The following is a 26,647-nucleotide window of genomic DNA, read 5'->3' as shown; positions in this document are numbered from 1 at the left end:
TATGATCTGTTAATTGCTGCCAACATTCCAAAAGTAATTGATAAGATTTGCTCTATGGTTTATCTCTGGTTTATCTAGTTAAAGTAGTTCAATTGTACCATAAAAAATTTTGTAAAGAAAAATATAATTTAAAAATTATGGCAGATATTTTATTAAATAAGATAATAAACGAAGAACTTAATATAAATCTCTTCATTAAATGGCTTGAGTGTGAAGTACCAGAGGTAAAATATATTTTGTCCGTCTTTAACCTAACTTAATGCTGAACTTTTTTTTGTAGAATGATCTTTATAATGAAATTTTGATTGAAAAAGTAGCTAAGATAGATTTTATTACTTACTTTATTAATTTTATCCATGATCAATCTTGGTAAGTCAATAGTAAATGCTAATTTCGGTATGTATCTGTTATATTTTAGTACAAGTAAATGCAATGACCTGCTTCAAAGGAATAACACACCAAAGCGAATACAAAAGACTCAATCTCGACCTTTGCAAACATCTAAGAGCAAAAATATACAACATAATTTATTTCCTCCTAATGAAAAACCTGTCTCAAATTTTAATAATCATAGTACGCCAGAATCATCTAAAAAACCAGACAATACTGTAAAAAGAACCGAGTGTTATTTAAGCCCGATATCTCCACTATATCAAGATAACAGTAGTTTTTTGAAAAACAATATCACTTTAAATGGAAGTCAGAAATCTGCTGATAAGTACTCATTGTGTTTGGGAGATTTTATAACACATAATCCTAAAAAAATAAAAAAGAAAAAGTTACCACAAGTTTCAGGCGAAGAGAAAAAAGAGGCACCGAGAAGAATTAAACCTACAACTATTAATATTAAAGAACAGGACCATGGGTTTAAAAATGTTGGGAACAGTTTTAATTTTGAAAAAAACAATACTGAAGTGGCAGCTTGCACTATTGAAGAGCAAAGAAATATGTTAATTGCAGAAAAAGATAAAGTACTATCTAATAAAAGTGTTACAGATCAAGCTTACCCAATTGTACTAAGACGGCTTAGTGGTACTTATACAGTAATTCAGCCAACACTTGCCAAAGTTACATTGAATAAGGAAATTGATTATATCATTAAGATTTATCAGTTTATTCTCAACAACCAGTTAATATTAAATATGACCAGTGAAATATATTTTCTCATATCCTTATTATTAATCGATAAAGTTGATTCAAAAGAAAACTCAACATTGCCTTTAGATGATAGCAATTTAGGAATTGATTTTTTAGATCAGCCAAATAAAGAACATAGTAAAATTTTAAATATAAAGTTGTACAATACTCAACTCTTTGAGTCAATACATAATATTGTATATTTTGCTACAAAGTGTTTAGAATTGCAGGTGGCAGTAATTAAATTTTATGACAAAAGCACTTTAGAACTATTAGCTAATAACAGAAGAATCCAAGAATTTTCACCATCTTTCTCTAAAAAATTATTGGCATCGGTTAGTCATAAAACAGAAAAACCCTATAATGAAATTATTACACTTCCATCTCAGAGTAATGTTTGTTTTAACATTGATACTGACAACAGGGATAATTTCTCTGATGATAAAGGTTTTCATGCTTTTCGTAAACAAAGAGACTTATTTTATGAAATCCTTCGGATTTGGGAAAATAATCATCTGTTGCCTGATTGGAGTTACGGCATGGGGCTCAGTGGAAGAATTAGGACATTATTCAGTCTAAGTACTGATCCTGTTAGTTATATTCATTTAGCAAGGCTGTTTAAAAATCAGTTACTTATTAGTTGTTCTAAAGGGCCTAAAGTAAGTAAAATTATACTTGATTTTATGAATTTAATTAATGCCTCTATTGATGTAGGAGAAAGGTGTATCTGAAAGAGGTCTTAGTTTTTTCCCTTCACTTTCAATCAACCCTAATAAACTAAATCAATTGACAAATAGACTAATAATGAAAGAATCAACAAATGGGATAAATTCCCTGCCTAGTTTCACAGGGTATCAAGAATTTTATAAAGATTTTATTGTTGTGTCTGCTAGTCATTGTTTTAATAAACATTTGTCTGATATTCTTGCATCGGACATTATAGAACTGAATGAAACAAAGTTCTGGGTAGCAGATTTAAACAAAATTAAAGGTATAGTATGGTATTAAGTTTTGCACGAAGTTAATTGTGTTAATTTTTCAGATGTTGATTCAAAAACTAGAAAACAATATATTAGCTGTATTAAAAACTTGAGATTGTTGGCTAAGTTTCTTGGTTTCATTGAATCTTTGCCATATAAGTCAGACAGCATGTTGCTGTCAAAGAATGCATTTGAAGTACAGTTAAAAATCAGAAGTCAGGTAATGATATCTACTGTATAATCGAAAAAAAAAAAACTAAATAAATATTATTTTTATTTGTTCTCTTTTATAGTGTAATCCTTTACTAGATGTCAAGAGCATGCTTAGGAAGGCAATATCTGAAAAAAAGTTAGTTTTATTAATACCCTGGCTTACAAAATATTTATCAATGCTTGATCAAGTCAGTTTGAGATTACCTTATTATGCTGCCTTACACCAAATGCTTTTTGAACTTTACCTTAAGTCACATTTTGATAGAGGAAATAGTTACAGCATTGCTATTATGAAATTTTGTTTGGGATGGTTATTTGAACTGCCCCATTTTCCTGACTCTGATTATTTTTCATTTTGCTCAAAACAAGTGTTTACCAAAACTGAATTTGATTCAGAAATTCTAATGAGGAGTAACGGTCATGAACCTAAGGAAGATACGAATTTGGATAGTTTAAAACTTGTCAATGAAAGCGTTCTGTATGTTTGTTGTCCATATTTAGAAGAGATTAGAAAATTGTTGTCTAGTTCTGGAGGAAAAGTTTCTGTAAAATATATTACTCCTGTGACGGCTGTAGAATCAAACTCTGAATTATTAAAAAAGAAATTAGAGGTAGGATTAGATAAAAGTTTGGTTTATTTAATTTTTCTTTTTTGTATTAATTTAAGAATCAATTAGAAGAAGCTTTTTTTAATGGCCAACCATCGTCTTTACGAAAAACTGTCGAATTTGTTAGCGAGAGAGTAGCTTCAGCTGCTGTAAAACATATTTGTAACGACATGGTTCCAAAAGCTAAATCTAAAGTCTTGAGCGATTTTGGAGAGCATATATCAAAAGAAAATATTAAGGAGGAGAACGCTGACATGCTTGAATATAAAGTATAGAATGCAATTCTGAAACCTTATTATGTAGAGTAATATATATTTTTTTAGAATGTTTTAAAGAAAAAGGCTTCATCATTTGTTGAGGGCTTCGTGAGGGATTTTTTGCGGGATTGTAATGAAGCAATGTATGAAATAGCAGAGAAAAAGATTCATGGATGTATAGACAACCTTCTTCCACTAGATGCGTTAGAAGAAATTAAAAATGTTTGTGTTGGATTTACTTACAAAATGTATGTTGAAAGGGTGAAGCAATGGCTGGCGACACATGTTTCTTCTAGCATCTTTTTGAAAGAGTTAGAAAACGATATTCAAAAGGTTTGCCTTAGATTAAGAGATTTACATTACAATATTTGTTTGTTAATAAACCATAGTTTCAGTAGATCTTAGGGCTCTAACTCACTGACGAGGCCAGGTCGCAACGACCTGGCCGTCGGCTGGCCGGATGCATTGCGTTTATAGCTGCGGCCAGATGAACGACCAGTTTCAACAGAGTTGTCAGATCTAACGATTTTTTACGTTTTATCAATTAGAAAATATTGTTTCAGAAATGTTAAAATATCCGAGTTAACTAAAAAGCGAAGTTGCTATTCATGAGCTTATTAAATGTTCTAATATTAAATAATGCATTTAAAATATTCTTGGATTTTTCGTTAATAAATACTGGTGTGGTAAATGGAGTAAGTAAAATCTCCATCCCCGACTAAGTAAAATTCGTTAATAAATACTGGTGTGGTAAATGGAGCAAGTAAAATCTCCAACTCCGTTATTTCCATGTTTTTCAAATCCGCGATGCCTGCTATTCCATCAGTCGTTTCATAACAGAATATTCTACATCCTACGTCTGTGTAATTTAATATGTGTAGAGTGAGACATGTCACTCGAGAGATTTTCAGCATTATATCAATAAAGGACAAAAACAGTATTGTTCCTAAAGGTGCGTCTAGACTTGAGCATTTTAGCCCGAACGAACCGAGCGCGCACGGACAAGCAGAACAAATAGGCCGAAACAAAAAACATTTTGTACGCGCGACCGACAAAAAGGGAGATATTCTGTTTTTTTTTCTACTGATATGGACTTCTACTGATGGCTCTTATCGACTTTAGAAGTATTAGGGCCATCGTAAAAAAGGTCGTCAGACACTGGCTCTAAATATAAGCAGGTAGAATGTTTAGCTTCCAGTTATTTCAATGTTTACAATATAAATTCCTCTTTTTTATTGTTACTGAGAATCAACAACAGTAATTACTTCTATTTTTATGAATGTTTAAGTTACTTTTACTCTTAATTTTTTTTAAAAAATAATGTACCTAGTAGAAATATAGTCTAACGAACCCTGTTTGAAAAACGTTAAATTAAATATAATATTTAAAATACAGTTGTCCTCCTTGTACATTAGTACAATACAACTAAAAAAAAAACTAATTTAATAAAAAAACAAGTGGTTGTAGAAAAACTTTAAATATTATTTTTTTAATTTTTTAACATCGAAACTCGAAGGTATAATAACAGGTATCATACCCACCATAAATAGAGTAGGTATATCATATAAAAATGTTTTGCATTTTTACTAGAATCGACCCTTGATAAAAAAGGCACTAGATGTAAATTTCCCTTTGATCCAGTCTGTATACTATTTCTTTGGATTTTCTGCACGTTAGCAAAAATTACACTAATACACTATATCTTATAGAAAATAAAATATTGTGCGTTGAATTTGAGGGATTTCATTTGAAAAATTATTAATTTGGAAGAAAACCGGCAACAAGCGGCAGAAAATAATAATATTTTAGTGCAGTCTACTGGCCGTAACGACCAACGGACAGCCAGGACGTTAGTGTGCGCGGTATCATTTGATTTAATGGTTTTAGAGGTAGCAGCGGCCTGGCCGGTGCGACCTGGTCGTCAGTGTGTTCGAGCCCTTAAACACAAAAAAGATCCTGAGATATATTACTAGAGCAGCTCAATACAATACACTTAAATAAATATAAATTATTAAGCTATATACAGGGTCTTGAACCATTTAAAAAACTATTCTGAAGAGTTAATCATTCTATATGATAGTTTAAAAAGATTTATAATCTTAAAATGTTTTTTTTATTAGGGGACCACTGGAAGGAGAATAGAAAAAGATAAGGCAAACTTTACTTTGCCCCCTGGTGGTAGAAGTTGTCCTCACAATGAGAGTACCCTAAGTGGCTGTCATATTCTTAATTTACTAAGGGTGAGTGCATCTGCTTACAGTGTTTTAAGTCCAATACAATGGATTTTTTTATAAAACTTATTTAATAAAATTAAAATGATTGATAATTATAACTGAGATTTTTTTAAGTATTACACATTCAATTTTTTAAGTAATATCATCAAGTTAATTGTGATGATACATTTTAATAAATCTGTTTGTACATAAATCATATATTAAATTATAGAGTAGTTTTTCTAATTGTAGGAAGCATGTTGTGAAGTTATTGAATATGAAACTATTACAGTGGATGTGGTTTTGAATTTGTTAGATCAAATATACATAAGTTTAACAAGGAGAAATGACATAAATGATATGATGATAGAAATTATACACTATACATTATTTGATCTTTGTTTATTGTTGGGTAAGTATTGGAATTAAAAACAAATAGTTTAGTTGAGTTCTATTTGTAAACAGTCCTGTATAATTTTACCTTCCTATAGGGCGTCGGGCATCTGTAGCTCCTATAATAAAAAAGAAAGTGCAAACCTAAATCTTTCAATGGTAAAATACCAGACAAAAATCATTGGGTGGCTTTGATAAAAAATTACTGTTGAAAACCCCATATGTAATATAATAATAATAATAATAATAGCTCCCGTGTATAGCGTTTAACGCCTTGGGAGTAGCAAGGTACAGCTTGTCATACTAGAGCCGTTCGGTATACAAGGAAGGTAATGTGGCTAGCACTACGCTTCAACCGCCTATTATTACCTCAGGATTGTGAATCCCAAGTACTCATTTAAGGCTGAGTCGATCTAGTCGACCCAAACTATTTTTATTTTAATAAAAATAGTCGGCTGATGAAATGCCTGGTGTGGGATTCGAACCCACTACCTTCAGATTGGTAGACGAGAGCCTGTACCTCTACGCCACCGGGCACCATATATGTAATATAATCATATAATATATATACCCCAAATATTCGCAAAACCGTTAAAAATTTTGAAATACTTTAAATATAAAAAGTGTTAATTTTTTAATTTTCCATCTAACAAAGAAATGATATACAGGGTGTTCCATTAAAAAAACGAAGAGAAACTATTTTGTTTTAGAAAGTTTGGCATAGAATTTTGAACATCCTGTAAGGTTTAAGATTGCGATATTTTTAGCAAAGTAAGTACAGACCCACTACAGTAAATACCTAATACAGTTTTGATTTCAGGACATTTCTTGTATTGTCAATATTTTTTTTTTAAAAAGGCCGATATTTTTATTTATTTATATAATTATTTATTTTATTATTTATATAATATCTTTGAAACTATCAAAACTATATTAATATCTTAGAATATTAATAATATCTTAGAATTATGTAAATTGATAAAAATGAAGCCAAAAATCCAATAATATACATGATGTTCCATTTAAAAAAAAATCATCTTGATCCACTCACACTTTTTTGAGTCACCCAGTATAAGTTAAAATATTTTCCTGAAATACATCCTAATACATACTTTAGGTTTGCACCTGAACAAAATTCCAAACTTTTTTATTATAGAAGCTACAGATGCCCGACACACACACGGCAAAATGTATGTTTAGCTTTGACAAAAGGCCGTTGACCGTGATATGGCCGAGGACCGCGGTTCGGATTCCGCGTAAACAAAGTAGGCCCCGTCCAGATTAGCCCTCACGGCAAAAAGGAGACGTTAACTGAAATCTCTACTTTTTACTTTTTACGGTAGGAAAAACATCAAATATCTGTACTGGGTGTAAATGACACTCTTTTGCGCTCCACGAAAAGTGCAAACTGCATCAATTTTTGGTAACGCTTGCACTACTCTAGTTGAATAGCCCTACAAATGAAATAAGAAAAACAATATGTGAATAAACATACGAAAAAAAAAATAATCTGGATTTTTGTCAAGGTAAAGGTAGCATTTTGCCGTGTGTGCGACGTAGGCATGTTTGGTCTTCCGGTATACCGGTACTAGTACCGGTACTTTTGAAATATTCCGGTATCGGTATCGTATTTTACAAGACCGGTATACTGGTTTCGGTACCGGTACCGTAAGACCGGTTTAAATCGGTCCCGAAAGACTGGTTTCGATCGATACCGGAAGACCGGTTTCAATCGGTACAGAAAAATAGATTCATGATAATATGAAAATTAAAAAATCCTGTATAAAACGATTTCGGTACCGGTTTTTGGGCAAAGCTGATTGCGTTCTCCTACTTTAGGTACCGTATGATCAAAAAAAAACTGCGTTAGCGACGGCTATGTCATTTTGTATGTAATAATATATGGGGAATGTAATCGATGTTCATTTCCAAGCCAACTGGACGCCGTTTTTTTTTCGATCATTTGGTATAATATATGGTCAGGAACATGCAATGTAATTTATTTTGATGTATGTTTAAAACATTGCTAGTCTAGTGTGGTCTAGTAATCTAGTATTTTTTTAGTACATCTAAAATTCAAGTAAACCATCTTACTCATGGATTACTCATGTATATTATATAAATTAAAATGTCCGTAAAACTCAGGCCGATATTCAGTAGCGTCTACTCTATTATTTAAAATATGTAAAATAGCATCTTATTTCCGATCCATTAAATCTCCAAGAACAGAAGCTCCCAGTACTTTTTCCATTTTTCATAAGTAAACAGAATGTTGGACAAGAAATCAAGAATATGCCGGAAATGTGAACATAAACAATGAGAATCTTAACGAATAGATTTACAATATATTCCGAGAAATCTAATTTATTCCCCAAAATACCGTATTTATTACGTTACCGTATTTACTTAACGTTAAAGGCACGAGAACTTTCTATTTACATTTTTTAATACAATATCATGAGGTATAATGCTCACTGGCACAACAAACAAAACTGTTATTTCGGCCTTTCCGATATTCCGGTCTATCCGGTCTTCCGCTCCAGCCGGTCTAATTGTTGGAACCGTTATACCGGTTGTAGGACCGGTACTTTGTGGTTCATTCCGGAGACCGGTACTGAAATCTTAGGACCGAACATCCCCAGTGCGACGCACTATTGCCGGACCTTGTATAATAGACTATATTTTTACAAAACATTTTTTAGTGTCGCATTGTTCTGCTATGTTTAAGCACAGTGGCGTCATGGAAAATATGTTAAAGGTTTGGAAATGCGAGTTTGGAAGATCAAGTACTATTTTTAAGAATCTTTTTTGTGTGAAAAACATAACTATTCTTCAGAGCTCCAAAGTACAATGCAACGCGTGGGATACTTATGCAAAAGTAGTTTCATATCTTGTTGACAAGGAATTAATCATAGAAAATGATTTAGAATTCCAATGCACTAGTTTTTATCAAAGAGATTGGGATGAGGTAATTTATGTCATTTAACATATAATTTTTATAATATTATGATTTATTTTTTCCAGGACACACTTGAAAAGTTTTCAAGATTTATTAAACAATATTTAAGTTGTAGAAAATGCAACGAAACAGACGATAAATTTGCGATGCTCTTAAGTTTTTTATCTGATTTTTGTGTTGATTTGTAAGTGCTATTTTTATTTTTTTGTATATTGATGTTTTTCTATAACTTTCATTTAAAATAAACGGATTATTTCTGTACGAGAGTATTTTTTAGGCTCAAATAAAAAAATATCTAGACATCCTAGACAATTGATACAAATACGTTCTGTGGAGGACGCGACAGTATACAACCCTGTTTAAAATACCGTATGATCGAAAAAAAAAACGGCGTCCAGTTGGCTTGGAAATAAAGATCGATGACATTCCTCATATATTTTTACATATTAAATGGCAGCGGTCCTCATTTCATAGTCATCGCTGACGCCGTTTTTTTTATCCTATTGTATTTTGAAATTATGTTTTAGCAAATAAATTTTAGCTGCTTGCTGTTTAAAAATAATGGAAATATAAATGATCAAATTACAATTAAATTTTCTATCAGTTAATTTGAGTATACTGATGTCTTAAATTTATATAAAAAAATTATTTTGGATTGCTTTGAAAGATTAAGGTAAATTTTACGTAATCAAAAACCGTTGTTTTATTTAATATGTTTATGTATTTAAGTAAATAAATTATTTACATGAGAAAAAAGAAATAGTAGGTACAACAATATAATGAAAACAAATCACCCTTCCCTCGCTTTTTTAGTAACTTCGTTTAAATTTGGCAAGTTATTATTTGGTTTAATAATTAAATTTATTAATATCACATTGTTAATTTTGTCGTTTCATTAATTTCTGAAGACTATCATCTTCAACATTTTATTATTTTTGACAAATCAAAATGTTTGATATGTTAAATTTCAAGTTAATTTATTTTTTGTCTAGCCTAATCTGTTAGCCAATCGTCTTTTTGGCTTCGACGGTTTTTTCTTCTCCATCTTCATTTCGTAGTACTCCTTGTCGACGTCTATAAATCTGGCCAATCGCTTCATTTGCTTCATTTCTTTTTCGTTCATAACCGGTTCTTCGGTTCCAGGGGGATTCATTCTCATCTATAACAGGTTTTAGACATTTTAGTCGTTTTTTTTTTGATTTTCTGTATTTCATTATGGTTTTTCTAGCGAGAGAATATAATATGACAGTGACAAAAAATTATGTGGGATTACATGCATCCGTTATGCGTCGTTCTGTCTCTCTAATCGTAAAATATGGTCTGTCATTTTTAAAAATAAACTAATCGAATTATATAAAAACGACGATGGACGTATGCATATAAACTCTAGGTATTTTTTTCTGTCATTTGTGGATGTGGCCTGTCTAAAGAATCTGAAGGGTAGGGGGAAAACAACCATGTCCATTCTATGGGAATTTTTAAGTAATCATCAGGTGAGAATATCAAGTCCCAAACACATGCTAAATTGTAATTGAATATAACAAACGATATCCAAATTATTGTTCAGTCAGGGAGACGCGATATCCCCAAAGCTGTTTACAGCAACACTAGAAGAAATCTCCCGTCAACTGGACTGGACCAACAAATGATTAAAAATAGATGGAGAATATATTAACCATCTAAGATTCGCTGATGATATAGTCTTAATTGGCAATAGTCCTGAAGAAGTACAAGCATCAATAAACGAACTAAATACAGCCAGCATTAAAGTAGGTTTCAAAATTAATTTAGGAAAAACTAAAGTAATGTACAATGAACTAGTCGACAGAAAAGACATTCAGTAACACATCACTGAAAATAGTTGAAGACTATTTGGGACAACTAATACACAGCTCGGGATCTCTAGTACAGTACATCTCAGATTTAAGAAGGCCACTTTATCTAAAAAAAAAAACAAACATTGGATCAATCTGTACTACACCTATGCATACGAGACCTAGATACTTAGCGGATATTATAAGGAAACTACAGATCGCACAACGCTCATTAGAACTAAATATGCTGGGAATAACCAAGAAAGACCATTACGGGAAAACGCAGAAACAGTGTGTGGTACGAAGAATACTAGAGTAAACGTCGGAAACCTTCTAACATCATCGAATGAAAATATCGAAGCGATTTGCGGCATGTTAAGGAACATTATGAAGAAAAAGGCGAAGGACGAAAAAGACAAGATCTGGGTACAGACAAGACCAACATAGAAGTATGATAAGTCTCTAATCTTGATGAAATGCCTTCGGCGGTACTGAGATTGGCGAGTTTAGAGCACAGATGGGTTTTTAATGGGTAGGCCATCTCGCATGAGAGAGATCCCCACACTCGACAACAATGGGTCCAATTACAAAGAGAGTATGTCAATCTGTGAGGGAGGCTACACCATAATTGGAAATGATGATGATGATGATGATGATGATGAACCAAATAATAACGCATACAGTAATATTTTTTTTCTTTCTTCAACATGATATTTGGCAGCATTAAATTAGTTTTCTCTGTAAAAGTCAGGTTTTGTCACATCGTTTGTTTTTCCCCTTACCTTACGTGATTCCGGTAAGCACACGGATTACCGTTAATGAGCATATTAATTATTGTTTAATGGGCATAATAATCTGTGCTTTGTGTTGTCAAGATGTTGTTAAGAACGAAGTTGTTATCTAGACCTTTTGTTGAAGGGTATTATAGATCATTACGTCCTAGAATTTAGATCATAATGCCCATGGACATTACAGATGTGCTGATGTTGAAAATATTAAAAATTATATATTTGTATTCTAAAGATGTCAAAATTTCAGATCTAAACGACTGATATTGACCATTTAATAAACGGGCAATGATTTGATGATAACAATGAAACAGCCCTTCTATATGAATAAGAATATAAAAATATACCTACCATAATTTTTATGAAGACAACTTTTTGAAATCAATCTGATATAATAGGTTTGTATAGGTAAAAAATTGGTTTCAATATAGGATTTTCTAAAATACTATTATATTCTACTTGTAATTAAGAAATCAAAGAAAGAAAGAACTGGAAGAGTAAAAAGAACTAAAGACATCTATGTTTTCATTATATTTTATATAAATTATATCTTTTGTATCTATCAAACAACTAGGTATATTTGATATAATAAAAAAGAAGTAATATAAGAAGTGTTTTAAAAATCTGTTTATTAAAAAATAACTTAAATGTATATTATATATTTAAGCTATGGTTAATATTTTAATATAGCAATAATTTAGTACTTAAATAAACTATATCTACATAAACCAAACAAAAGGGGGGTTAGTTATTAATATATTACTAAAAAATCACCCACCCGTTTGTATTTTACAAAAATAACCCGGTAACCAATAAATAAATAATTTTCGAACATTTTCGAGATTCAGTTTTAATTGAAAAAACGGCTTATTTCTCAAAAATATAAATTGGAGCGTTTAGACACTGCAATATCTACTCAATATTTTCAAAAAAGCGGTCAAATTTTTAATTTCTGTAAATAAAATCGTTTGTCTATAGAAATCATCATTGACTTGGACAAATGAAAAAATATAAATAAATGTTCTGATGAATTCCTATAAGTACATAAACTTTTTTCGTCTGCAGACGAAAAACTTCGTCTTCTTACTGGCTAAATGGAAAATTCTGGGCGCGTTTTCAATTAAAACTTTTGTCGAAACAGTTCGAAAAGGAAAGCGGGACCTAAGTTCTAGGGTAACCAAAACTAATGGAAAAACCGTTTCCTTAAACAACTACAGTACTGGTATTAGATGGAAGCGGATAATGAGGAATTAGGGATAAGTTTCTTTCATTATCAGATTAGTTGTCGCCGGATCCGACAGGTTAGTCCTCCGCTGAAGCTTTTTTAAGCCGTTTCTGCAAAAAAGTCTTCGATTAGCATCGAGTCACAGCTTAATCTTTTGTCTATTAATAACAAACTATTGCATCATTATCTGATTTCAAGTTTGCTATACCCACGGAAGATGTTTTATTCCTATTTACTTATATGGTTTTATTATTGATATTCCTCATTGTGACTGTTATAGACTCAATTTTGATGATCTTTTAAGCAATTTGTAGCTAAATTATTTGAGACTTTAGTATCTCTTTTTAAATTAAAAATGAAAGTTTCCATCTGTCAATTATGCAGGGAACACAAAATGTTATTTTTGTGAAAGTTTGGAACACCCGGTGGAATATATTAAAAAAGTAACGAATTTGAAAATCATTTTATCATCTAGGTGCCTCTTTTCTCGATAGTTTATTTTTTGGTTCGTCTTAATAGTTTTTATTTGGAGATCGCTTCTGAAGAAGAAACATTTTTGTGTAATATTTACATTAAAACCATGCCGTTACTTTTGGTCCCTGTCAACAAACCTATGAAATAGTGTTTTTTTTTAAACGTCACAAAAATTTTAATTTTTACGACGCGTTGACAATATAAAGACGCGACTTACATTTTAACGCCTAGGCATAAAAATCACAAAACATCCCCCTTTAGAACTGTTTCTTTAATGGCCATAAGCGGGAGTAAAAGCCCAACCGCCCGAACAAACACTAGAGGCGCCACCGGTCATCAAATGGTGTAAAAATTGCGAAAATTTAATCATTTAATTTTGACACAAGGGGTCGCGTTTAACTTTTTCAATTTTAACTCAATATTCATTGTTTTCAAACTATATTATTAGACTTTGTTGTATTTTGTGAATGTATAAATGTTTTCTTAGTATAAAGTTGCATTATAGTAATTTAAATTATATTACATACATATTTAAGATTCAAATATTATGACATATATGTCAGTTGCCGTCTAAAATGTCATCTTGATAACAAAAAGTTAAAATCATGTTAAAATATTAAAATTTACAAGTTATAATTAGATATTTTATATTATTTCAACAACAAACACATAATAGTACAGCGTAATGTTGATATGCAGGTCCAAAACAAAAAGTGCCGTTATATTTTTCAGTTTTCGTTGTCAGCCACGGAAGTTTCAGTGATTTTAGTGTTGTCGGATATTTTTATTTGTGAAATAGAAATATTGCGTTTGGATTGCAAAACTAAAAGTGGAAATTTTATTGCAATGTAAGTAAGCGTTTTTTCATTTTATATTTTACTTTTTCCATACCTACGACAAATATACATATAATATATTGAAATTTTAAAATTCGTTTTATTTAAAAAATGTTAGAAAACAAGCTTGTAATCCTGTAATTGACATAATTGTTATGTAATATATTCCATTTAAATGTAATATATTACTTTACACTTAAAAAATGTAAATTTAAAAAATATATTAAAAATATATACAGGCATTAATTGAAATTTTTTGAGTACGAACAAACAAGAGAGGCGCTTTATTATTTACTTTCATTTCTTAACATGACAGACGAAGTTCTAAAGGGGGATGTTTTGTGATAAAATTAAAGCACTTTTACGCCTAAACATAAAAGTACGAAAATATACACAAAATATATTATTAAACTGACGTAAAGTGTCAGATTCAACGAGCGTAACCATAGTTTCTCGACATATAATTACTAGGCTGTATTCCGTTGCAAAACCAGGCGAACCAGACCGGTAAACTACGGTAAAGAGCGGTTCCTGAAAAACATCGGTTTGATACGGAACGGTTTGGAAACCTGGAAAATATTGGAAAGTCAAATGTTGACGTTTTCTAAATTTCAATAGCTCTATTATAAAATTTATCTTTTATGCATTTTTAATGTACCTATTTTCTGCTTTTACGTTTGCTTCTTCTTTTCAATGGAGTTTAATACTGAAAATTACTTTATTAATAAACTGTTAAACTCGTTAGACAGCTCTACGATTTGACGATTTGCAGGTCCAATATTAAAACAGATCAATAATAAATAAACAAATCTAATCAATATTTATATTTTTATAGCTTACAAAACATTCACGCTTACTTGTTGTCTTATTTTTCATGTTTTCTTTAAATGTTCCTGACTTTAAGAAACAATGGGTGCATGATAAGTTTAAATGGCCCTAAAAAGTCATTCTATTTATATAGTTAATGAAATTTATTTACCTTTGGATGTAAATACAAAATATTATTACAAATTTTAGAAATTAAATGAGAATTTCACTCGAACTTCAAATATTCACTTGATTTCTGTGACATAAATGACACTGATTGACAAAAAAAAACCAGAAAACCCAGCCTTCTCGCGCTGATTAGTTTAGTGACAGTTATAACCGAATTTTTTAGGAACCGTGTTCCGTAATAAAAAAACTTTCAGGAAACCGATAGAAACGGAACATAAAACCATAACCAAGGTAAGCAACGGAATACACCCTTAGAAGGTATTACTTGTAAATGTTTTTATATTATTTGGAACGTTTGAAATAGTTTAAAAATTATTTGTGGGGTTTGAAAAAAATAACATGTTCTATTTGGAGTAAACATGACTTTTTGTGCCTCGACTGTATATCAACGTATAATCCAAAGAATATACCTAGCTAGAAAAGTATAATCCCGCCACAAAAAGTGTCATTTTTACTCCTAATAAAACAATATACTATCACAGATACTATTATGATTTATGTAATGTCATTATTATTGATAAACCATATTATTATTATTTGTTGGCTATTGGGCAGTTATTCTAGCATAGATGGTTTTAAGTCCAGAAGTTGTATCTGCTATAGTTGCTTTAATTGAAGATGAGATCAAAATTATGTCGCTAACAGATTTAGGCGAACACGAAATACAGTGCAGTCGCTTCTTCGAGACAAGTTCATATGCCAGTCGTCCAGGAACTTTTGTATGAAAATTTCGAATCGAGACGATCGACTTATTGTAAATTTATCGCTAAGAAACTGCCTGCGCCATTTGCCAGCTCAAATTTATAATGAATTACACCTTACTAGGTCTTAACACTTACTAGGACTATTGACTAGGACTAAAAGGCAAAAGCATGGTTTTAATGTACTACAGTTTTTTTTAATATTTTTTACAAATTACGAAAAAATGTTAGTGTCTTCTTCGAAATCCAATATCTCCAAAAAAATAAAGCTATTGAGATGAACCAAAAAACAAAATAGCGAGAAAGGATATACCTAGATGATAAAATGATTTTTAAATTACTTGCTGTTTTAACATATTCCATAGGGTGTTTCAAACTTTCACCAAAATATCAACATTTTGTTTCGCCTCTTATAATTGGCAGATGGGAATTTCATTTTGAATTTAGAAAGACAACTAAAATCTCAAATAATTTAGCTACATATTGCTTCAAAAATCATCAAAATCGGCCCACTAGAACAAAATTTATTAAACTTTAAAATACATAAAAAATTTAGGTGCTCGTTTTTCTTGGTGACTGTAGTTTTACTCATTGTTTTAACTATTGAATAAAAAGACTGAATTAATTTTTGAATGGCAGAATTAAATTTTCTGTGCGATTGTTATACAGTTTAATTTGATGAATATTGTAAACTATAAAATACGTTACTTCTTAAGAATTATGTTTTTTTGCCACTAGAAGAAAATCTGCTAAATAAAGAAGTGATAAATAAGACGTTTTGGTAAAAACTTGAATTTTGAACTTGAAGAATTTGAACTTGAAGAAGCGAAATAAATAAATAAAATTATTTTTTGCAATTTTTTTGTTTTGTAGATTTTCTTCTAGTCGCGAATACAAAAAAAGGAATTCTTTTCAAGAATTGAAGGTACTTCATAGACATTTTTAAAACACGTTAGATATAATTCGCTTTCGGTGATACAGGTAAAGAAGCAAAAATTTACATTGCGTTATTAATGTTACTCGTATTTTACAAATTGGAATGGTACTTGTATTGACTTACCATTATTCTATACTTTTCTTTACAAGCGTAACTACTTTCGTCTACGTCTTGATAACAGTCGCTCTTGTAATCCTCAGGAATTGGATTGCCTTCAAATTCGCATAGTTTCTTTAAAGGTTTTGCTCTGAAATTGAAAAAATGAAAAATCCTACTTCCTTTTTAACTTAAATTTCAAGTATACCGGGTGCGGCTCAAAAGTCTCACCCCTATAACTTATTTATTTTTCTCATTTAAAAAAATGAGATTTGTTACTTTAGTGACGGAAATTAGGATTGAATGACGTATTCACTTGTTTTTGGTCACTTCATGTTCCACCGGAAATGACTACAAATTTTGATTTTTAAATGGCACCATCGCCCACTCATTTTATTGGCTACTTGCAAATTTGTCGAATTTTTATTGATGGGACGCGTCGTCTAATTTTTTACGAAAACATCGAGAGAATATCGTTTCCCCTCTCACGGATACCCCGTAGTTACAGAACGGACAGACATACTGTATTCATTGAGGAGACAGTGTCCTGTTAAAAACCCCGTGAGAATTCGAAGATTGTTCTCTCGATTGTTCTTATTTAATAAAGAAAATTTTTTGACCGGGTGCGTCTCAAAAGTGATAAAATAAAAAACGGGATTTGGTACGTTAGTATATGACATAAATCAAGATTGATTGACGTATTCAATTGTTTTGGTCACTTTCTGTTTTACCGGAAATGACTACAACTTTTGATTTTTAAATGGCACCTTCGGTATATTTCTACTTTATTCGATAGAAAATGACATTCTGAATAGAATGACGTATTATATGTCAATTTTTGACATTTTCGCATATGATTTATTTGAAATTGTAACATGTGGTTCATAACGACAATTTGACTCGAAATACCAAATGTGTGGTACAGAATTATCCGTAAAAAATGTTTTTTTTTTCAGATATGAAAATATGAGTCACCCCCGTTCCAATTGAAAAATTTGAGATATGATTAAAAATACGATTTGGGCATCTTTAACCGGCCAGGACAAGCCACTATAAAAACATTAGACGATCAAATCTATTTTTCCATGGCTCCTTGATTAAAAATTAGTGTTTTTAACACAGCCTCGGTACTCTAGATTGAAATTTAAAATACGATTTTTTTTAAGCGAAAATGCCAAACGTTTATATACAGGGTTGTTCACCACATACGACACGGGGTATTGTAGCTAAAGGATTAGATTTTTACAAATTTTAAGTTTTGGGTTCGTTGAAGGGGACTATTAGAGCTACAATTTAAAAATATTTTTACAAGATACAGAGTGTCCAAAGTAAGTAAAAAATATTATAGTTGTATTTTTTAAATGGAACACTCTGTATATTATTCTATTTTTAGATTCACCGATTAAAATAAAGGTAAATTTGATTAAGGTTTATCACACTTAATCCTTACCGTTTTTGAAATATTTTCAATTTTATGAAATTACAGTAAAAATTTTAAGGCTTCATTTCTTCAAAGGTATCAACGTTTTTAATACTAAATATTTACTGAAGATTATTTATTAATCAGATATTGTGTTGCAATAATAAAACTTTTTCTACCTTATACAGAGTGTCCAAAAATTTATATTAAATAATTACTAGATTTAAACGGCAATAAATTGTTTAATTTAAATTGAACACCCTATATATTTTACGTGAATCAGATGCACAATGTAATTGTCTATCAAATTGTATTATACCATTTTTTACTCATCTCTTCAAGTTTTCGTAGAAAATGCATTTTCTTATAATTTAGACCTCATTTATCACTATACCCATCGAATATTGACATTTTAGATTATTTTTAAAGATGTACCAAATTTTCAATGAGTACAGATACTAATATTGTCGATACAGTCCACTTATTTCATTAAAAAATAAAACTGTTTAAATATTTTTTGTTATAAGGGACAATTAATATGATCCCAATATTCAAATTACATTAATTGACTGTTTACGTTGATTAATAATAATTGCTCCAGATAATAAAAAACTGAATTTTGTGTGTATATTAGACAGTGTGGTAAAAAGTAACATCTTAAAAATTTTATTTCATTTTTTGACGAATGCTTATTTATAAAAACAGAGACGTTTATTTTCATAACTTATTATATTGATTTCTGAGCCAAATCCACATTTATTTAGAATACTTTATTAATTAAAACAATTTAAAAGTATGTAATTAACTAATTTTTGGTCGGAAATAATGGTGGTATATTTAATTGGCATACCCTTTTACAAAGATTTAAATAGTTTTTTTATACCATTGGGCTTGCAGTATTTACCACCTGTACATTTTGTACATATATATGTTGCTTTAAAAAATCTGAAATGTCAATATTCCTTGGGTATAGTGATAAATGATTTCTAAATTATAAGAAAATTCATTTTCTACGAAAACCTGAAGAGATAGGTAAAAATGGTATAATACAATTTGATAGATAATTAAATTGTGCATATGATTTACGTAAAATATACAGGGTGTTCCATTTAAATTAAACAAGTTATTGCCGTGTAAAGCTAGTAATTATTTAATATAATTTTTTGGACACTCTGTATAAGGTAGTAAAATTTTTATTATTGCAACACAATATTTGATCAATAAATAATCTTCAGTAAATATTTAGTATTAAAAACTTTTGATACCCTTGGAGAATTGAAGCCTTAAAATTTTTACTGCAATTTCATAAAATTGAAAATATTTCAAAAACGGTAAGGTTTAAGTGTGATAAACCTTAATCAAATTTACCTTTATTTTAATCGTAGAAACTAAAAATGTAATAATATATAGGGTGTTCCATTTAAAAAAATACAACTTTGATATTTTTTATTTATTTGGGACACTATGTATCTTGTAAAAATATTTTTAAATTGTAGCTCTAATAGTCCTTCAACAAACCCAAAACTTACAATTTGTAAAAATCTAGTCGTTTAGCTACAATACTCCGTGTCGTATGTGGTGAACAACCCTGTATATAATATGTCATTCTGTTCAGAGTGTTCTGTCGAATAAAGTAGAAATATACTGAGGGTGCCATTTAAAAATCAAAAGTTATAATCATTTCCGGCGAAACAGGAAACTTGAATACATCAACAAAAGGAAACAGTTTGATACGTCAATCAATCCTAATTTATGTCATATCTAACATACCAAATATTTTTTTTTATCTGAAAAAATAAAAAAAGTTATAGGGGTGAGCCACTTTGCGACGCGCCCGATATATTTAAATTAAAATTTAAATTTTTGAAATATAATTATGATCGCGAGACGCATCCAGTATAAGTAATTTGACAACAATTGCTATATAAAATAGATACAGTTGACTCTTTACAATCTCCAGTGCATCTGTGAAGTAACTTTAAAGTCTAAACACTTTTATAACATCTTCCTGTATATACATACTTTACAATTAGCTTATCCATTCCACTGGGCTTGTGAATTGGGCAGTAGAAGACATCAGGTGTGTTTTTGTCAAACACTATGCTTTTCCTCATCATGTCTTTAACACCAACAACTACAGCTAAAATGGCGGCAAAAAATGCCAAAATGGCAAATGTGTTCATTCTGAAAAAAATATAAAATTGAGTAAAAAGATTTATAAATAATATTATATTGTTTTATTAGGAGTAAAAATGACAATTTTTGTGGTGAGACAAAAAAAATCATTTTCACTCGGAATAGAACATGCTATTTTTTTTTCAAACGCCACCAAATAAGCTTTTAAACAATTTCAAACGTTCCAAATAATATAAAAAGATTGAAAAGCGATAGCTTGTATGGAATTATATATCGAGAAACTATGGTTACGCTCGTTGAATTTGACACTTTATGTCAGTTTAATAATATAATTTCGTACTTTTATGCTTAGGCGTAAAAGTGCTTTACTTTTATACCTAGGCGTTAAAATTACTTTTTTTGTTTTGTCAATCACGGTCGCAAAAATTAATACTTTTGTGACGTTTGAAAAAATATAATTATAAAACACATTGTCTGGGAGTTAGCTATTCTAAAAACTATTCTTTGATGTGTTTTGGAAAAAAAGACCTACTTTTTCCTTTGTATATTAAAGGAAATACTTAAATTTTGATTATTTAGTGAATTGAAATTAACAACGTGTACAGATTTTTTCGAGGAATAAAAAAACTTGAGAAATAGAAAAAGACATTTTGCACACACATGCGGCGTGCAAATAAATGACTTGAACACTCTGTATAAATAAACTTTAGCTATTTAGTTTTACAACAGCAGCTGTCGTTTTACCGTTCTATTTTTCTATTTGACTTCGATAGAAATACATTGTATATATTTTAACATGTTCTAGAAAAAAAATATAATTATACAAATTTTGCATATACGTATTTATAAAATATTTTTGAGTTTTAAAATTTATATTCAGTTAAAAGGGAAACAACATAAATAATAATAAAAAAATATTCCTTAATTTTCTTATAAGTAAATGTAATTATATTAAAAATAATGCATTATGTAATCAATAATTTTGGAAATAATCATACAAGGTTATTTTTTTCATGTACACCACTGATTTCCTATATGAATCAACTTTTGTGGGTAGTGTTGAAACGAAAGCTTTAGGCAAATAAAATATATTTATATTATAAAAAATAATAATTCAAGTTATTTAAATGAAAGTTTCTTATATAAGTCATAACAAAGATAAAACAAGTACTAATTAGTTAATTCAAATTATCAATGTACCAGAATATCGCAACTTTCACTAATATTAATACAATAATCAAATAACCTCATTGTTCTTTAAATTTTACACTTAAATGCGCAGAAACTTATAAAATAAATAAGAACTTACTTTTTTATGTATATTTCCGACTAGAGCACTAAAATTCAGCCTTCCTCTTGTTCTTAGTTCCAAATTTTTGCCCAATTTGGGCCAAATTGGTGGAATATGTGATCGAGATGACGCTTATCTACCTACTTACAAGAACCTCTCTACTACCTTTGCAACTTGGCCAAGGATACGTCATAATATGGTACCTGTAGTGGTACTGGCTATTCGAACTTAGTGCGGGTCCCTATGTTCCTTTTTTTTAAATACTAAAAATACGAAGATATGCCAGTGGTCGGACAGTTTAGAAAAAGATGAGTTTAAATTGATTAAATTTTCTTAGTCGGACACTCGTCCGACTACTGGACTTAAAGTAAAATTATATACGAGTTTATCGGACACCTAAATCAAAGTTTACAGAATATAATATAAGTTCGGTCACTTAGCATCGGCACTTTGAAAATCGCGTATCAAAAGCCAGAAGCCGCCTTGTCCGATACGGCGGATTTCGATGAAAACAGGAGTGGAAGCCGGGGTAAATAGAAGCCGAATTTTTACCGATCGCAATGTGCGACAAGGTGCAGGGGAACGTGGGGTATTTCAAAAATACCTAATGGTAAATCTACAAAAGAAAAAATATACTATCAATTTATTGGTGTATTACATATAAATATTTAGACATGGCAAGATAAAAAAAGATATAGCAAAAATAAAATAAATTTTAAAAACAAACACAAAAAATAAAGCTACACAATATCAACAGTAAATAATGTAAAAGTATATTATGTAACGAGTGTTTTGGAAAAAATAATATTACGCACGAGTGCAGTATTCCATGAGTGCGTAATATGGTTTTCCAACACGAATTACGTACACTATAAAATTCAAAGCTGATACTATTAAATGTCAACAAATTTTGATGTTTAAATGGTATCCTCGGTATTTTTTACGTTATTCGATAGAAAATGATACTCTGAGTAGAAAGACATATCATATGTCAGCTTTTAACAGTTTCACATATGATTTATTTGAAAGTGTAACATGCGGTTTATAACGACAATTTGACTCGAAATACCAAGTGTGTGGCATGAAATTATTCGTAAAAAAATACTTTTTCCAAATATACTAATGAGCCACACTCTTTCCATTTGAAAAAAATTAAGATATGGTTAAAATTACCATTTGGCCATTTAAAAATACCATCCGGCCAAGACAAGACATGGAAAACATTAGACGATCAAATCTATTTTTCCCAGGACTCCTCGATTAAAGTTTTGTTTTTAAAAGAGCTATGGCACTCAATATTGAAATTTTAAAAGATTTTTTTTAAGCTAGAATGCCAAAAGTTGACATATGATATGTCATTCTATTCAGAGTGTCATTTTTTATGGAATAAAGTAGAAAAATGCCGAGGTTGCCGTTTAAAAATCAAAGTTGTAGTCATTTTCGGTGAAACCGGAAGTGACCGAAAAAAATTGAAAATGTTAATCAATCCTAATTTAGGTCATATACTAATAACACACCAAATCTCGTTTTTTTATCTGAAAAAATAAAAAAGTTATAGGGGATAAGCCACTTTTGAGACACACCCAGTATATGATTTTTCGTGTAAAAAATAAAGTGTTCTTGAATAATTCTAATTAGATATTTTAAATAATTTTTTTTCCAGTGGCGAAAAACTCAATATTATTTTTAAGAAATAATAAAAATAATTATGCTTTTTTATAATAAACTAATAAATAATTAGCTAAGGCTAATGTGATCAGTAACACTTTGCAATGAAAATTAAATAACCACTTGAAAAATAATTCCATATGCATGCGAGACCACTCTGTAATAACGCCAAAATCAGAGTAATACGCCGAACGTGATCCGCCGTGTATGCTGGGTCCAAAGTCCACACACCAGTAATACACTGGGAAACACGTGCGTGAAGCGGCTTTTGATACCTGCCGCCGGCACAAGTGACGTAACTTATATTTTATTCAGTAAACTTTGCCTAAATTTAACATTAAAATCTTTCGTTGCTAATATTTTGAGAACCACTTCATCTTTTCAGGATTTTCTTTCTTGTAAATTTAATCTAATACCTATGTTGCCATATTATCAAGAAATTATGTTTTTTAAATAAAAAGTAAAAACAAATTCAAAATATTTTTTAAAAAATTTCGAATTTTCAAAGTTTTTTTTTCGCGAAAATGTGGGTATGGTTGGAAGTGGCAACATTGCACTCTCTCCGAGATTCTCTCTATGTACGGTTTTGGTACGGTAAACGAATTTCCGGAGAGTGAACAGTGGCACTCAAAAGTTATTCAAAATTTTTCGGAAAATTTTAAGAAACATATAAAATTTTCAACATTTTTTATTTGGAAAAAAAACTCATAGACGTGTTTCTAGGGTTGAACTATACTACCAGTTAAAATACTTGCACTTATTTCTAGGACACCCTATATTTTTTATGATCTAAATACAAATGTATAGTTTTTAGATTTCTTTATACTTATTTATCACTTACCAAATGGTGTGTTCTAGGTCAACAGCATATATCCTATAAATTTTGATTCCCTTGAGTGCGTAGCTAGATATTGTAGCTGTGCCTTGAGAGTGTCGAAATATACTTTTATGTGGCATACAAGGCCGTTTCTTTTTTAGCCGACCATACCAATAGGTATGGTACAAGAACGGTAAACTAATAGGATTGCTCATCCTCATAAGACGTACGTTCGCCTCTTCCCGCGCTTCAGCTGACAGTTGTGACGTCATTGTAGCCCTTGTCAAAGCCTTCGTGGCCTTGTCATGATAGTGTGTATTATTAGTTGCCTATGGTAAACTTATAAAAATAACAGCTGAGAAATTTTGAGTTAATTATTTTGTCAATTTTAAATGTGAAAAAGGTGTCTTTAAAGTTTTTAGAGCTATAGAGTGTATAAATACGTTCATTTTGTGTTGTGGATTGTGACAAAGTGCATACTCAGTGCCCACGATTTTGTTTATTAATTATTTTAAAGCAAAATATGGAAGTACTCTAAAAAGAATGCTTGCAAAAGGTGATGCTGGGAACTGCTGTTCTTAAAAATGCATTATCCGAGTATTTAATACGATTTTTTCAGTTAATTTTCTATACTGCATACATATAAGGTGTTTAAATAAATAAACTAAATAATGAACGTTTTGCATTCGGTAACCAATAATGCACGTGTGTGTATTATTGGTTGCCGGATAAGGACTAATAACCATGACAAGGGCTACAATGACGTCACAAAGCGAGTAGTTTTCGCATGCACCTGGCGGACACTTTTGGTTGAATGAGCAGTCCTATTAGGTTAACTGTTCTTGGGTATGGTAGGCTATTAAGATCGGCAAAAAAAAGTGTTTTTAATTTCACTCAAAATGAGTTATTTGGGTCATAAATGACCTAAATACAAAATATTTTCATGGTGTCTTGCTGTCTGTCCGTCTGTAACACGATAACTCAAAAATCGCTGAACCGATTTTAACCAAATTTGGCACAAAAATACTGTGGCACCCGAGAATCTGGCCATTAGTTTTTGGTGGGGGTGGGGGGTTGGTGAGGGCGTATGGGAGGGGGCTAAACATTTTAAAAAATCGTAACTCCAAAATTACAGTAGCTAGCGAAACGCGGTTTTCAAATTAAGATTAGGAATAATATTTGCAACAAAATTTGTAATAACGTCAAAATCAAAGTCGCAGTTTTTGAGATATTAACATATTTTAGTATGGGCGGCTATACGTGCCTCCCGGCGCCATTTTTTTTACGTTAACTTAGGCTAAGAACATATTGAAGCGACGAGGCTAGCGGCGAGCAAGCAGCGCGACATCGCGTCCAAAATAAACCTGTGAAGATAAGTACGTGCGAACATACTCGTAGTAAAGCGATCTGCTCAAGCGGTTAGATCGATCGGCGAGATCGATTCAAATAATTTTGTTTTCGTCGCTCTGTCGCGCTGTAGAAAATGATAGATTCTCAAAAATTAATAGATTTAGTATTTGTAAGAGAGATTTTATGGGATCGGAAAGATAGTAATCACCATAATCGGTACCTTTTAGATAAGTTATGAGATGAAGTGGCAACAAATTTTCGTAAAGGTTTTAAAACTTGCTGTACTTTCTCGGGTTTTTGAAAATTTCATCTAACCAAATGTTTGCGACACTACTGCCCACAATTTTAGCCACTGTTAACATCTTAAACTATCAATAAGCAAATGAAAACAATAAATTTGCACAAGTATCTCGCTATTCCTCGCCGCTCTACTATGTTTTAGCACCTCGAGGCTTGCTCGACACGGTATTGCGCTGCTTGCTCGCCGCTATCCTCGTCGCTCCACTATGTTCTTAGCCTTAGACGTCTGATTTTTTTCACAGCTTCGACAGACTGTAGACCTGAAAATATATGGTTTTAATATCATCTCGATACATCCACTTGTTCCCGAGATAAAGGGTCTGGACAGACAAATGGACGAACAAAATTATCTTATAAGGGTTCCGTTTTTCCTTTTGAGGTACAGAACCCTAAAAAGTAGATTTCATTTTAAATGGGAATATGGACATGGAAAAATTTATAAAATACCAGAATTTATTCTTCACATTATAGGTGTAACTTGTGAGAAACATATACAGTTAAATGTAACATCAGTACCCGTACTATCGTATTATACCTAACTGTTATTTTTTATGAATGACTTAGAGAACGTTAGCCTTGCCCATTGTCTAATGCTGCTCAGGTTTACTGAACATAACTATACACAGGCACTATAGAGTTAAGTTATAATTCTCTCATGTTTTTGCTGATATCAGTTATAGTTATAATGTATAGTTATAAGATGTTTGTAATTTTTTCGATAAAAAATAAAGAAAATATATTTCGCATGTTTTTGTAACTTTTAAAAATTATTTAGAATAACTTTTAATTTCATAAATAATTGAATAGTAAAAAAAATGAAAACACTAGTGACCTTTATGAAATAATTTTTTAAAAACAGTAGGTGTTATTGTTTGGTTGGTGAGTATTTTTATACCTAGTCATGAAAATTTATTTTAATTGTTTAAACGCTTATACGCTAGATAAATTTAAATAATGGAATTGCATGGACTCCTAGAATCTACAGGGTCAGTCTTAAATGAGTGCCAGTATTTTAGCGGTAGTATATTTTGACCCCAG

The 26,647-nt window shown here is 30.8% G+C and overlaps 2 protein-coding genes across 3 annotated transcripts; one reads left to right on the top strand and one right to left on the bottom strand.

Moving 5' to 3' along the window:
* The first annotated feature begins 67 nt into the window (after positions 1-67).
* LOC115881456 (codanin-1) lies at positions 68-25,897 on the top strand. Its single transcript, XM_030898932.1, has 13 exons — positions 68-224; positions 281-369; positions 419-1,796; positions 1,852-2,128; positions 2,180-2,337; positions 2,411-2,941; positions 2,998-3,207; positions 3,262-3,528; positions 5,316-5,435; positions 5,661-5,820; positions 8,504-8,769; positions 8,826-8,944; positions 25,852-25,897. The coding sequence occupies exons 1-13, from the start codon at positions 138-140 to the stop codon at positions 25,865-25,867; spliced, it is 3,678 nt and encodes a 1,225-aa protein (XP_030754792.1). The 5' UTR covers positions 68-137; the 3' UTR covers positions 25,868-25,897.
* On the bottom strand, positions 9,485-21,650 carry LOC115881457. 2 transcript variants are annotated; one of them, XM_030898934.1, is made up of 5 exons: positions 21,493-21,650; positions 20,070-20,231; positions 16,655-16,778; positions 9,738-9,919; positions 9,486-9,686 (listed from the first exon to the last, which is right to left on the bottom strand). In XM_030898934.1, the coding sequence occupies exons 2-4, from the start codon at positions 20,228-20,230 to the stop codon at positions 9,749-9,751; spliced, it is 456 nt and encodes a 151-aa protein (XP_030754794.1). In that variant the 5' UTR covers position 20,231; positions 21,493-21,650; the 3' UTR covers positions 9,486-9,686; positions 9,738-9,748. The 2 variants fall into 2 exon arrangements, with proteins under 2 accessions (XP_030754793.1, XP_030754794.1); XM_030898933.1 differs by having other exon boundaries at positions 9,485-9,919.
* Positions 25,898-26,647: the final 750 nt, after the last annotated feature.

Source organism: Sitophilus oryzae, unplaced genomic scaffold (genome assembly GCF_002938485.1).
Source record: "Sitophilus oryzae breed Bouriz unplaced genomic scaffold, Soryzae_2.0 scaffold_172_pilon_pilon, whole genome shotgun sequence".
NCBI classification, from domain to species: Eukaryota; Metazoa; Arthropoda; class Insecta; order Coleoptera; family Curculionidae; genus Sitophilus; species Sitophilus oryzae.
Note: the sequence above shows the minus strand (reverse complement) of the source record. Positions and strands in the feature narration are given on the sequence as shown.

What these genes read in the sequence shown, in the direction of transcription:
- LOC115881456 (XM_030898932.1), top strand. Translation starts at nt 138, where the DNA reads ATGGCAGATATTTTATTAAATAAGATAATAAACGAAGAACTTAATATA. An exon ending in TTTATCCATGATCAATCTTG is followed by an intron (nt 370 to 418) that starts GTAAGTCAATAG and finishes GTTATATTTTAG; the next exon opens with TACAAGTAAATGCAATGACC. An exon ending in TGATCTTTGTTTATTGTTGG is followed by an intron (nt 5,821 to 8,503) that starts GTAAGTATTGGA and finishes AACATTTTTTAG; the next exon opens with TGTCGCATTGTTCTGCTATG.
- LOC115881457 (XM_030898933.1), bottom strand. Translation starts at nt 20,230, where the DNA reads ATGAACACATTTGCCATTTTGGCATTTTTTGCCGCCATTTTAGCTGTA. An exon ending in ATGGATAAGCTAATTGTAAA is followed by an intron (nt 16,779 to 20,069) that starts GTATGTATATAC and finishes TTTCAATTTCAG; the next exon opens with AGCAAAACCTTTAAAGAAAC. An exon ending in AAGAAAAGTATAGAATAATG is followed by an intron (nt 9,920 to 16,654) that starts GTAAGTCAATAC and finishes AACCTGTTATAG; the next exon opens with ATGAGAATGAATCCCCCTGG.